The sequence below is a fragment of the Spermophilus citellus genome (assembly GCF_964194105.1).
Source record: "Spermophilus citellus genome assembly, chromosome: 15".
Classification (NCBI taxonomy): Eukaryota; Metazoa; Chordata; class Mammalia; order Rodentia; family Sciuridae; genus Spermophilus; species Spermophilus citellus.
In genome coordinates, this window is record NC_138195.1 from 51,141,461 (window position 1) to 51,155,874 (window position 14,414).

At 44.0% G+C, this 14,414-nt stretch overlaps 1 protein-coding gene across 3 annotated transcripts in view; it reads right to left on the minus strand.

Moving 5' to 3' along the window:
• The window catches only part of POLR3A (RNA polymerase III subunit A), a 41,893-nt gene that overhangs the window by 7,588 nt on the left and 19,891 nt on the right, over nt 1-14,414 (minus strand). The window contains exons 18-29 of one of the 3 annotated variants that reach the window (XM_081267172.1): nt 13,526-13,644; nt 12,724-12,861; nt 10,380-10,550; nt 9,341-9,454; nt 8,373-8,408; nt 7,484-7,552; nt 5,013-5,099; nt 4,852-4,934; nt 3,665-3,835; nt 2,103-2,196; nt 1,850-1,942; nt 50-214 (exon numbers count right to left, since the gene is read on the minus strand). In XM_081267172.1, coding sequence (XP_081123298.1) covers nt 50-214; nt 1,850-1,942; nt 2,103-2,196; nt 3,665-3,835; nt 4,852-4,934; nt 5,013-5,099; nt 7,484-7,552; nt 8,373-8,408; nt 9,341-9,454; nt 10,380-10,550; nt 12,724-12,861; nt 13,526-13,644 — 1,340 coding nt within the window. The remainder of the gene's footprint in view (nt 1-49; nt 215-1,849; nt 1,943-2,102; nt 2,197-3,664; nt 3,836-4,851; nt 4,935-5,012; nt 5,100-7,483; nt 7,553-8,372; nt 8,409-9,340; nt 9,455-10,379; nt 10,551-12,723; nt 12,862-13,525; nt 13,645-14,414) is intronic. The other 2 variants (XM_081267173.1, XM_081267174.1) reach the window with 2 other exon arrangements.

Here is a 14,414-nt window from a genome sequence, read left to right on the forward strand (position 1 = left end):
ATTTACACTGGAGCCAACTGTCTCCCCATAAGCAGCGACCTAGCCTCACCTTGGGGAGGTCCTCCTTAAGGAACTGCAGCACATAGTACATGGAGCTCTTGCTGTTCTCTCTAGGGGTGACACACACCACAGCCTCACCGTGAACAGCCACGTCGCCAGGCTTCACACGGAGCTTGGAAGTGCAAATGGAATACCGCACCGTCTCAGCGTTCACCTGCAAGGCCCAGGTGTGGGCATTACTAATGGAACTTAAGACCTTCCGTTCCAGTAATTCCACCCCTAGTTCACTACTGCCTCTCAAGAAGCTTTTAGTCATTTTCCCCCATTAACATTTTTTTTTTGGTACCAGGGATTGAACTTGGGGGCACTCTACCACTGAGCCACATCCCCAGTCCTATTTTGTTTTATTTAGAGACAGGGTCTCACTGAGTTGCTTAGTGCCTTGCTTTTGCTGAGGCTGGCTCTGAACTCATGATCCTCCTGCCTCAGCCTCCTGAGCTACTGAGATTACAAGCCTGCGCCACCATGTATGGCTCCCTTATTACTTTTTAATACCACAGATATACTGCATATCTGATATGTACATGTGTCTATCTGCTCTACTCAGTTTTTCTTTTTTCTTTTGCAGTGCTGGGGATCGAATCCAGGGCCCTGTGCATGCAAGGCAAGCAGTCTACCAACTGAGCTATATCCCTAGCCCCGCTTTACTCATAAAAAACAAATCTTTTTCACATCGAGAACCAATATTTGGGCTGGGGATGTGGCTCAAGCAGTAGCACGCTCGCCTGCCATGCATGTGGCCCGGGTTCGATCCTCAGCACCACATACAAAGATGTTGTGTCCGCCGAAAAACTAAAATAAATAAATAAATATTAAAAACAAAGAAAGGAAAAAAAAAAAGAACCAATATTGGTTCAGTTCATGGCAATACACGCAGCCCCTGTGGGATGCTCTGGGGAGGTTGCAGGTCAGCAGAGGCCAGGAGACTTCAAAGCTTCAGCGGAACCTCCCATGTATCTCCTATCATCACAGTTGTTCCTGTGCTACACTCCTAGAAGTAACTTGGCTTTTCTGGTTCAAGAGACACAAGGCAGGCAACAATAGATGAGCAAGAGAAGTCTCTAAATTGGAGACTGAGTGCTAAATTTCATACCTAACTGTCATATGGGCAACACATGAATCTGACACTTGACACTGGACTGAAAGAATGTTTTAAACGCTTTACCACTTGAGGGAAAGAGGAAGGTGCCAGGGAGTTACTAAGTTTGCTGTAGGCTCCCTGTCTTCATATATCCCTGAAGAAGGCTGATAATCGTTGTATTATTTACATGCAAATGCCAGTATGAGACCTCAGGTTAAACCAGCCATTTAAAGACATCTACCAAAGCAGCCAGGTGCTGTGCTGGGTAATGGAGATAACAGATGAGCAAGGCACACCGGCCCAAGAGTCCTTCTAGACACTGGGAAGACACAGAGACCAGTTATCATAATGCCACATGCTATCCAAAACCAGGAGCCAAAATACACCTTTTCTCCTTATGAGTTGATTAGCTCAAGTATTTGTTACAGTAACAGAAGGCTGACTAACACAGTATGTCATGGTGAACTGGCACTGGGGCCTACACAAAGCCTCAACTAGTTTTCTTTTCATCTTCAAATGGCCATGTCTGTGTCAGGGTCAGCTTAGAAAGACTGAAAATGGGATGGTACAACGGGGTCTCCAACAATAGAAGCCAAACTGAAGCCCCTGCACTGCCTCCTGTCTTGCGTGGCCCTTGCCCTGGTTTGTCAGCACCTGTGTTGGGGCTGACAGCATGACTTCCTCCACGCATTTAATTAGGTGACTCACTTCCAGTCTCAGAAGTCTAATCCGTTCCAGGGAGAGCTTGACAAGGATAAAGCAGTCATCAGGAAGAAACACTTCTTCGATATACTCGGAAATCTGTGGTGTTGAGACAGCAGAACTTTCATCAATCACTCCCCTCCTCCCAGAGCACACACGCCCAGCTTTTTAGGCAGAGCTAGAACAGCTTGGCCTGCAGCTGGCGTTCCCTCTCAGTGCTGCCTGGCTCCTTTTCTTGTTATCCAGAGGCATCTCTTACCTCCCCCAAGAGGGTTTTCTCAATCCTGCCCTTCACTAGGCGGGCGTAATCCGCGTCATCATCCTGGTCCAGCTGTGCTGTGATGATGGGAGTGCTGTGAGAAGGAAAAACGATCACTGCACGAGGACTGGGCCCGCCTGAGGAGCACTGCTCTGCTCTATCTGAGTGCTATTCACAGTCTCCTGTGACCGTACTTGCCATTTATTGAGCATTTTCTGGGTGTCAGACATGCTACAAAAGCTGAATGAACTCTCATTTGGGTTTACTATTTTTGGAGTGCCTCAGGCAACCCACTCCATCAGTGAATGACAACACTGAAAAATTTTCCAGACAGAGAGAGCCCTGCCCCTTCCTCTTTGGTCCTGAGAAGTGGTCATTTCAGTTCTTCCGTGAGTACATTGACCCTTCAGGTACTTCATTTTCCTCCATCCCTCTCCAGGACCACCTCTTGCTTCTCTGACTGCTGACTATCATTTCCTGTCCTCACTGTTTTCTTTCTTTTTTTTTAATTGATTATTTAAAGCATTACATAGCTCATGATATATCATCTTTCATACATTTGACTCAAATTGTGTTTTGAACTCCCATTTTCACCCCAAATACAGATTGCAGAATCATATCTATTACATATTCACATTTTTACATAATGCCATATTAGTGACTGTTGTATTCTGCTACCTTTCCTATCCCCTACTATCCCCCCTGTCCTCACTGTTTTCCATGGTGTTCTCCTGAACACACAATCCTAGGACTAATCTGACCAGCCACAAGGGGCAGGTAGAGCTCTTACCACCCTGGACATCCACGATCACTGTTCTAGAACCAGGAACAGCTATTTTTCACTTACTGCTATTGCTGTTTTGTTAGATTTAGATTATAGATGAAATTGTGATTTTGGTCATCGAATGCAATGTAATGTATTTCAATTTCTTCTAGTTTCAGACTACCTATGATTCCATCGTAAAATCATGAGGGGCATCTCAGAATATGGCATCAGCTTTATTTAGGCAGTGAATGGCATCAAAGGGATGAAATCTCCAATTTGTCTGGTCATTTTTATCATTTTCTCTTTCTTGTGACTTATGGCTATTTAAAAAAAAATACAAAACTGCTTCCACTTGACTGCATCCAGGATTTTTTTTTTTTTAATTACTGGGGATTGAAACCAGGGGCATTCTAGTACTGAACTAAATTCCCAGCCCTTTTTAATTTTTTGATAGCTTTGCTAAAGTTGCCCAGGCAGGTCTTGAATTAGCAATCCACCTGCCTCAGCCCCCCAAGCAGCCGGGAATACAGTTGTGTGCTATTGCATCTGGAGTGATTTTTTAAAACACCAGAATAGGGGGCTGGCGACATAGCTCAGTTGGCGGCATGCTTGCCTTGCATGCACAAGGCCCTAGGTTCAATCCCCACCACCACACACAAAAAAAAATCACACCAAAATACGATCAACACAGTAAACATGCTACAGAGTGTGAGACACTGTCTCATTAGAGCATCATAGGTATGCGTGGGACACAAGGATCACTGTTCCTCAAGACACAGGGCAGGGAGCCGGGTACCTGATGGCCTTGGAAGCGTTGATGATCTCTTTGATGCGGGGCACGCCCAGAGTGATGTTCATGGAGGCCACACCTGCAAAGTGGAAAGTCTTCAGAGTCATCTGGGTGCCTGGCTCACCAATGCTCTGGGCACAGAGTGCACCCACTGCAGAGCCTGGCTCCATCTGTGCCCTAGAAGGAAAAGGCATGAATGAAAACATAATGTAATAAAGAGAAGTCCAGCAAAAGTACTAGGTAAAGGCTTCTAGTTATTGCTTTTTGTGTGTGTGTGTGTTTGTGGGGTGGGGGGGGGGGAGTATTGGGGTTTGAACCCAGGCCCCTTAACCACTGAGCCACATCCCCAGCCTTTTTAAAAGATATTTTAGAGACAAGGTCTTGCTGAGTTGTTTAGGACCTCGCCAAGATGCTGAGGCTGGCTTTGATCTCACGATTCTCCTGCCCCAGCCTCCAGAGTTGATGGAATTACAGGCCTGAGCCACCATGCCCATAGTTATTGCTTTTCAAGAAAACAAAGATGCCACTGAGGTGAGCGAGGAACTGGTAAAGGGCCAGGCTGTTTGTGACAGAGGAGAAACCCAGCATAGACCAGAAACAGCAATGAAATTCTTTTGGTGCTCAGCATGGGATGAACGGGTCCAACATCCACTGCTTAGAGAAGATCTCAGTGGTCTCCTCTGTAAAGAGTGCACACCCCTGTAATCCCAGCGGCTTGGGAGGCTGAGACAGGAGGATCATGAGTTCAAAGCCATTTGAAGCCAGTTTCAGCAAAAGAGAGGCGCTAAGCAACTCACTGAGACCCTGTCTCTAAATAAAATATAAAATGGAGCTGGGGATGTGGCTTAGTAAGTGGTGGAGTGCCCCTGAGTTCAATCCCCAGAGCCACCCCCTCCCAAAAAAAAAGGCTAACTGAGGGCACTGACAGTGGACAGAGCAGCTAGCACATGCCATATCTCTTGGAGTTTATCCATGGGGAGAAGACACTTGGGAAATTTCTTTGTAATTACTTCCAGGTCAGAGAGTTTCCAGCCTAGTGACTCACTGGAATTCCTAGATCATAGGTGACAAATCTGCTCTAACCCTGGTAGGAAGGAAGTGGTGTTGGTACAGGATTTTGTGCCCAAGGGGAACATAAGGGACAAAAGAGATGTCAGTGGATGCCTGCGGCCTAAGACAATTAGTCTCCCTACCTCATATACTTGTCCCTACAGGTCTCCAGAAACTTTTCTATCTGGGTGGGGGTGATCCGGTCCAACTGGTATAGTACACGGGGCTGGAAGAATAAAAACCACAGTTAGGGTCAGCGCACCTGCAAAAACCTGTGCCGTAACTCGTCAGGGAAGGCCATTACCTCTGTTGTTCCGTTATCATTGATGCCATATTTATCTCTGGTTTTCTTGATCCTCTCAGAAACCCCTTTAATGAATTTTTTTATTTCCTGAAAAATTACACAGCAAACATCAGTTGTATGTTTCTCAATAATCTGGAGATTACTCATTTCATAAATTTCACATATGAATTACCCTGTTTTAGCAGTAGCTAGATATATGGTATAAAGGCTACAGTATGGATACTGGTTGGTTCTACTGCAAAGTGTTTTCCCAAGGATCACCCCATGCCATCGACACCCTGGACACGCTCCACCTTAACTTAGGTCTCTTTACTTCAACTGCCATCTGTGGCCTTTGGCTCACTCACACGGCATGTGGGAGCTCACACTTGCACTCTTCCAGAATCCCACAGGGTCTACATCCACACCCTCAGAACAGGCATAACTGTACTGTTTATAGCTTTCTTTTCTACACTCTTGGTTCTTGAGAGTTTCTTCTGAAGCTCCGATGATCAATTTAAATACCACCAGCTAAAGCACAGTTTTATAGTCAGCACGTGCATTTCAAACACACACCAACAGGCTCACCTTCATTTCACACAAAACTGTTGCCAATCCCCACTTCTCTCTCCCTCTGACCCTCACTTCCGCATCACAACCGTGCTGCCTGCCCCCAGTCCCATGCTCCTTTCCCACTCACAATCAGAACTCCACAAGAACCCCTGGGAGCGGCTCTTGGCCAGACATGACACCCAAGTGCTGTCTGCGCTGCTCTGCACCAGCACTCAAGGCCTCAGGATGACAACACAGGGCAAGGAGGAAGATGAAGAGTTCCTCATGGCGGGTGGCTAACAGAGCAGGGCTGGAGACCACAGACCTCACTCTCTGTTTTTTTTAGCAATTACTCAAAGGGGAAAACCTATCTGTTTTGTTTGTTTATCTGTCTGTCTGTCTATCTATCTATCTATCTATCTATTTATTTATTTATTTTTGCGGTACTGGGGATGGAACCCAGGGCCTCATGTATGCGAGGCAATCCCTGTAGCACTGAGCAATATCTCCAGCTCACCTATCTGTTTAATGATTCCCAGTCCATTATTTCTCCTAAAAACCAAGGTGGCCAGCATTTCTCTTGGATCACCAGAGGAGCAGTTAGCATCCTGTTCACTGTGGGCCACCAAGTTTAGGGGACCAGCTCTTAGAGCATTTCCAGGCTGAGCAGAAGGCACACATCATGCATTAGCAATAATCCTTTAGGTCATTAAGTCTCAGCCCTGACAGCTGGCAATGGCTATCCTGTTTTGATTGAGGGATGTTCATCCATAACTACAAAAAAATTAAAAAAAAAAAAAAAAGAACAGAAAAAAGCTTCATGAGGTCTTATTTCTTGACCTTGGGGAGAAGGCCAGCCCTCCCTGCCCAAAGTCTATTCAGTCTACCTGATAAGTTAAGACTAAAACAAATGTTCTCAAGCACACTGAATCAGAAGCCTGCTTTTGCAAAAATAAAGTCTTATAAAACACCTATAGAGAATTTTCTATTTCTTAGCCCCACTCTATCTTAACACTGTAATGATAAACTTCTTTAGATTTCCATGGACTACCTACAAATCTGTAGGTACTTTTCTGAAAGTAGAACACTAGAATCTACTCTATGTTCTTTTTCCTTTTGAGACAGGGTCTTTCTATATTGCCTAACCCAGTTTGGATTGTCCGAGCTCCTCAAGTGATCCTCCTGCCTCAGTCTCCTAGAAGCTGGAATTACAGGCACACTCCATTGTGCCTGGCTGTGTTCTTACATTTAAACAAATTTGCATCTGTGTCCATTGGTCCATGGTTTACATGCCTTTCCTAACCAGCTAACCAGCTGCTGCCAGGCCTGCAAGACCTGCCTGTGAGGCAGCATGGCCTTAGCCCATCCCCCAGAGCAGGGGGCACTCGGGGCAGAATGAGGTGAGATGCTTTCTCCAAGGTCTGCTATCTGGGTGGAGGTTTCTGTGATGTTGCTTTTGCTCACTGTAACAAAATCAGTCTGTCTTCTGGGAATCCAGGTGGCCAAGGGAGTGCACGAGGGCTGTCCCTTTCCTATGGTCACAGCTTTTTTGTGACTGCCTGAACTGACCAACTCCCGTTCTTCCCATTGGGAAAGTGGGGAGATGTGGAGGGTGACCTGGCAGCTCTGCCATCCTTCTATGCAGACAAAACCTTTACTGAAGAAAGGACTCTTACTAACTAGCAAGAGTTTGGAAATCCAAGAGGCTGTTTTAAAAGTGAAATGCTTTAGACTCACTCATTAATCAGGAGCCTGAGACCACACTGTCAGATAGTTTCAGTTACTATCTGGGAGGAGGGGGGCAGAACAGCTTTTCCTGGTGGGGCACTGCCGACCATGGCAATATTCAAGATATTTTACGGCTAAACTGAATTTTCCCTTGATACAATTCAGTGGACAGAGCCTCCTTTATATTAGTAATCTTTACCCCTGCCACTTGCCTGGCAGTTACTGAGCCCTACTGCTCCAAATGTGGCCACTCCATCACTGAGAGTGAAAGGCTGCTTCACCTGTTGTAGGGAAACAGGAGCCAGAACCAAGGCCACACAGACTCAGGGGTTTTCAGTAGTGAGGAGCTTTGTACACATAAGGAGTGAAAGAGCACATGCAAGAAACCACCACCCAGCAGGCACCAGAATGACATCTTTCAGCCACCATCCACGGGGATGTGCTCCAGTGGCTCTGCTGAACCAAAGGATTTCCCATACACAGGGGTTAGGGCAGGTAATCGGGAAGTTAGTTTTTTTTTTTTTTTTTTTTAAGGACAAATGCTTGGTGGGAATGAAAACCGAAAGAAGCTACCAAGAACCCAGCTGAATCAACCTGAGCATGCTAGAGGGAGTCACAACATGGCAACTGGCAGGCAATTAATCACAGACTAAACAGTTGTTAGCTCTTACACTCCCTACACAGAGTGCGGTGAACGCAGGGCCGATGCCACTGGAGCAGCTCTGCCGCCTCAGCTCTGGCATGGGCTGGACTGGAGAATATTTCACGACTCAGGCAAATCTGTTCCGGTCAAAGGATTTTAGACCCTCAGCAAATCTCAGTTCATCAGACTGAGAGCTACTGGCAGGCAAGGACATGTTTAGTCATGTTTGCACCCCCAGATCTGCAGTGTATCTGATATTCGGTGCAGACTAAACCAGTGCTCTCTAAATAGACAAATACTGCTGGTCAGAAGGTCACCTGGTCAAAGGCAAGAAAGAAACAGGTCCAGGAGAAGCCCATGTTTGCCAGAACTGGGACTCAAATATGTTCTCTCTGATGCTGGCAAAGAGCCAGATTTAACCTGTTATGCTCAGCATTCACAACGTGCTAGCAAGTTACCTCCTTATATGTCTCATAGCCTGTCTCAGTAAAGGTCTTCAAGGGTAAAAAGAAAAATAAACAGGTAAACATAAGCATGAAGAAAAATCAAGTTACAATTCTAATTTAAAAAAAAAAGGAAAAGAAAGAAAGAAAGAAGCAAATATCTGGAGGAAAAAAACCAAAACAAAGACGCCCAGTAATGCATTAGATGTTAAATACAAGAAAACCTGGAAGAGGCACTTTTTAGCCTGGAGTCCACTGGAGGAGGGAAGAAGTGCAGCACTCCCTTTACAAAGCATTCTTCTTTGAGCTTTGCTTTCCATTTGACTTTTGATATACTGAAAGAGATACACTCTTCCTTAGCCTGCTGATCCTGTGCTGTTGGAACTAGAATCAGCACACAAAGACTGATTTTACTGATTTCTCTATCCTTTGCTTTTGATTCTAACCATGATTATAAATATGAAGGAACTGCTGGAGCAGGTCAGTGTAACTGAAAACCAACCGACTCACACAGAAGACCCTAGGAGGGTGTCCAGGTACCAGCTCTGGGAAGAATGAGGAAGGCCAGCTCACTGGATTTCTAATCCGTATTAGTATGAGAAAGAACAATTTAAAGGACATGACAGGAAGAGAACTCTGCTATCACTAAGGATGACTGGGATTCAGAAGTCTGGGGAAAGGAATGGTCCATAGGAGAAGAAGGTGGGCAGTACGGTAGGCTGGTAGCAGAGACAGGGCTCAGAATCAGTTCTCTAATGTATTTTTCTTCTAATGGTAAACTGTTTTTGTGAAAGATAAGAGATAAATTCTTCATGCTGGCTAGTGAGACATTTTCCTAGGCCATTTTTGAGCATCTTAGTAAAGGAACAATCACCTTAGAAAACAAATAAAAACACTAGCTTATGCAATTCACTGGCCAGCACGTGGCAAGACTTCTTGATGCCAGCAAGCTGGATATGATGGCAGCACAGGGCATAGCGTACCTGCAGGAAGCTCTCCTGGCAGCAGAGGAACTCGCTCTTCTTCATGATGGACTCCGTGGTCAGGGTCAGTTCGTTTTTGCTGAGCGCAGGCTCACTCTGACATGGGAAGACTGCCTGAATATCAGAATGAGATGGCATTACGTTGCAGGAGTGAGGAGCAGGGCAATATTATGTAAAGGAATTTAGAAGATAAAGTAATTTTATCCAAAGTGAGCTTTTTGCATTTCTCATTTTTCTTCTGAAACAAATAGTGGACTCTACCTTTCATAAGAAGGTGAGAACCAGATAAATACGTACTCTATCTTACACAAAGACTTTCACACTATTTGGGAGATGTTGTTCTATTACTTCCCAACCTTCAACACAGCCCATATTTGCATTAAAATGGATATTGGTCTTAAAAACAAAAAACAAACACCAAACATTTCAAGAGTAAAAATACTCTAACATTGCCAAGCCCATGGGATTTTCCCAAGTTTTAAATGGCTGCATATTATTCTACTGTGTGGGTAGCTAGAGCACTGTGTACTTGTCTTATCCTCTACTGATGGCTCGCCTGTCCTGTAACCACCTAGAAAAGATATTCTTGGCACATTTAGGCTGTTTCTTTAAGGGCAAATTTCTGTAAGTGGGTCAAAAAGCACAAGTATTTAAATTCAGATCAATATTGTCTCGCTATCTTCCCAAGAAGCTGGTTTGGAATTCTACCTCAGCTATGTATGTGAAATGAGCCTGCTTTCCCATGGCCTTGACTTATAAAACTGGTTTCTATATGCTCTCCTAGACACAGAGAAACCAAAGCCTCTTCTGTTGGCACTTGAGTACTACCAATAGTAGATATTTAAATGAAAACATGTTTTTTTTTTTTTCCTTTTAAAACTGAAAAATTAGGTAGCGTAACTCAAAGAGAAAAGACTAATATAATGCTTAGGGAGACATGACTAAAGCATGAATTATGGTATTCTAAATGGTACCTATATTCTTAGAAAAAAAAATCCTCAGAAACATTCTAGCCTCCCCAAATAATGCTAAGTCTTACTTTGATGTTGTCCAGGACCCTTTTAAACTCCAAAGGTTCATCTTTCCCCTCCATAGCTGCAGGATCTAAGCCGTCTCCCCCATAAATGAACTGGATGATATCACCGGTGGAGCTTCGGACTGTCAAATCATACTGGGAGCAAAGATCTTCAAGGGATTTGACAAGCCTTCTCTGAAGGAAAAAGAAGGGAGTGCTCAGCTGCTCGAAGACCAGTCACTTGTGCAGAGGATGAGAGCTGCAACTCCAAGTTTCAAGGGCATAAGCCCTTATTTTTTTTTACTTTTAGTTTTTTTTTTTTTTTTTTTTTTTTTTTTTTAGTGCAGGAAACTGAACCCAGGGCCTTGTACATGCTGGCAAGACACTGCCACTGAACCCCATGCCCAGTTCATGACCATGAGTACTTTAGTCCCATAAAAACACCAATATTAGAAATCCCCTGAAGCTTCCTTTTACTCCAAGAACAAGACCAAGAGAGTCTCACTGGCCTATGTGGTGATTCAGAACACTCCAACCTCCAGCCACTCTGTATTTTAGAAAACCTGAGATTTAAACTGCATTACCCCCAAAGAACTCTGAGAAAGCTGTTTTCTTAGGCTGTTTTGCCTTTCCCCTCCTTCTCCCTAAGGTATAAATCAGTGCAATGGTTTTTCATTTTTAAACAACCTTAAGCCAGGACCCCTGCAGACTTCAATATGAATTACAGAGGACCAGGCTCAGGCCCTCTTCTGGGACAGAGGGGAAAGAGAAGAGAACAGGGACAGCATTGTGTCTGACCCAGCAGGCAGCAACCATTTCTCAAATCTGCTTAGAGAGAACCTTCCACCAGCAGAATACTCTAGATAGCAGTGTAATGGTGGCTCTGTGAATTAGAAAAAGAAATTCTCCTCCGGACAACTTAAAAAACAAAATTTCATTGTGCCAGAACTAATTTCTTCTAGGTTAACACACTGCTCTGGGAAAGTCACACTACTTTAAAAAGGTAAAGACAAAAAACAGTCAAAACATGCCATGGGAAGAGTGGAAAAGCATTTCACAGCCTGCTGGGTTTTTGACAGGAGCACACTCCCCAACTGAAGGACAGCTTCCCAGCAGAAGATGAACAAGAGTACCAGATAATGACAAACAGGTACAGAGAGGCTGTGGAAATCTCTAGTTTATTGGTCATGGTCTCCCAGCTTGTGAGAGCCACATCTCCAGACCTTTTTTAATGTTTTATTTTGAGACAGGGTCCAGCTAAGTTACTTAGGGCCTTGCTAAATTATTGAGGTTGGTTTTGAACTTGTGATCCTTCTGCCTAAGCCTCCCAAATTGCTGAGATTACAGGTGTGTGCCAGCACTCCAAGCTTGGAGTGTTGCCTTTTGCTGGTATTGTGTTCTAAGTAGTTAAATATATTCAAAATTCTGGGGGTGCTGAGGCTGTAGCTCAGCAGTAGAGTGCTTGCCAAGTATATCCAGGCTCTGAATTTGATCCCCAGCACTGCAAAAAACATTTTTTTTTCCCCCAACAAATATAGTTAAGTTATGGAGTAGAGAACAAAAATGATCACAAGACACTGAAAATAAATCCACTGCTGTGGTCTTCTGGAAGAATACAGAAGAGATGAATCTTCACTCTTTAGCCATTTTAAAGTATGTTTGTGGCAAAGTTTGAGAAGCCAAGCACAGATAATTTCTTAGTTTTACCCTGTAGCCCACAGCTGTACATCACTGAATAAGCAGTTAAGTATCTAAGACCTGTGGTGGGTTCTGGAATAGGTATTGGGGCCAATTAACCTGATATTAATAATGACATGCCTGTAATCCCATCAGCTTGGGAAGCTGAGGTAGGAGGATCATAACCTGGAGGTCAGTTTGGCAACTTGGTGAAAAAAAAAACAAAACAATTTGGTGGGGGAAAAAAAAAAGTCTGGGGGGCTGGAGGTGTAGCTTAGTGGTAGAGCACCCCTGGGTTCAATCCCTAGCACTGCTACAAAACAAAACAAAAAGATGAAATGACATAAATAATTGCAAAGTGGAAAATCCTCTGTGTGGGAGGCATGTATTCCCACCTTCACATGCTAGGAAACAGTCTTGGAAGGTTGAATGAGTGTCCTGGAAAACACTCTTAGCAGGTCCTCCTCTAGTGGAGCTTTGGAACATGCCTGGTCTTGATTCCCCAAGGTATACATGATAATTTGGAATGTATCACCTTTTCTTTGTTCTTTATTTCCAGAGCACCTACATTTCTAAAATTTTTCCTTTAATACTAAAACTGGATACATTATAGCTCATGTGCAAAGCATATCCACACTCAGCAGGGCCTTGTCCTGTTCTGTTGCTAATGGCCTACCTTTCTTCAAGTTACCTGCATGTATCCTGTTTCAGCTGTCTTTACAGCTGTGTCGACTAGACCTTCCCGACCAGCCATTGTGTGGAAGAAAAACTCGGTTGGTGTTAAACCAGAATAAAAGCTATTAGCCACAAAGCCTTTGGCAGCTGGGAGCTAAAGAGAGGCAGAAAAAAAGAAAAATCAAACAAAATAAAGTTCAAGGGTCACAATTCTAAAATCCATTCAAATCAGAAAATGCTCCACCTTTAGACTAAAACTACCTGGCCAATGCACTTCATGAACTGGCAGGCTTTATATGCCCTTGACTAAAAGAGAAATAATTTGGGCAGACCATCCTTACTAGACACGAGGAGGGTGAGGTCCCAGATGGGGCTGGCACAGGTGCTAGTAGCAGGCAAGAAGTTCAGGAAAAGGAGGCCTTGGCTTGGGCTGTTATCTGCCTGCTTTCAAGTAGCAGCCCAAGCAGTTGAGAACCTTGAGACATCCTTCCTGTGGGCCAGACCTGCCCACCTCCAAAACATAACCACATGTTGCTCGTGTTTATGAAGTTTCATTTTGGGACACTGAAAATATTCCAAAAGTACACTATGACTATAGATATGACCTGTGAATATACTAACAGTTGGTGAACTGCACAATTTAAAGTGACAAATTTTATAATACATGAAGTATGTGTGAACACAATGGCAAAAATATATATACCTATACAAAACACTGCACAGAATGGCTAACAGACTTTTATATGAATAGGTCTGTGTTCCTCAGACAATCTAGATGAACAGGACTTGAAAGTTCTACTCGATCCACTAAGGCTTACCTTTGAGTGTTTTTCAAAGTGAGGCAAGGACCTGTTTTCAAAGCCATCTGGCACTCGGGAGCCACTGATAGCTTGCTGTCCCACACAGGCAATCATCTGTGATATGTTAATGAAGGAACCTGGGGAACCAGGTCAGAAATATCCATCACTTACTGAAATATGGCTAACTGAAGAGTGGGGAGCTTAGTGGGGTAAGACAGGAACATGACTCAGCATGCAGGCCATTATCCTCAATAAGCCAGAGCCCCCGGGGTAGCAAAGGACAGAACTACATTAAGACAAGTTGGGGCTCTCAGTCAGAAGATTGGAGGGTGAGAGGACTCAAGTGCATGCCTGGGTTGGAGAGAAGGCTGGGGAGACGAGTCTTTAAGAAGGAAGCAGCCATGGAGTTGGACTTTTGAGGACATATGGTTTGGACACAAAAGAGAATGGGGAAGAAGAATTCCAAAGTGAATGGAAGAGTGAGAGGCAAAGATGGAGGAATGGGAAAGCATCGGGTATATACAAGAAGCATAAAGAAAGAGAACAATGGGATTACAGGAAGCAAAGTAAAAGAGAAATAAAATTAGATTTTAGTTGGGTTAAAAAGCAAACAAACAATAACAACAACAAAAAAACCAGAAACAGCAGCCTGGAGGCTCCGAGTTTGAATGCAGTGCCATGAAACCTAATGTTTTAAGGGCCTGGGTAACTATGAAATTAAAGAGTTTTGTTACATCATTAAATGCATCATTAAAAAATTCCTAGCTGGTGGGGGTGGGGGGCTGGGGTTATGGCTCAGTCAGTGGTATAGTGCTTGCCTAACACGTGTGAGGCCCTGGGTTCGATCCTCAGCAACATTGTGTCCAACTACAAAAAAAAAAAAAAAAAAAAAAAAAAAAAAAAAAAA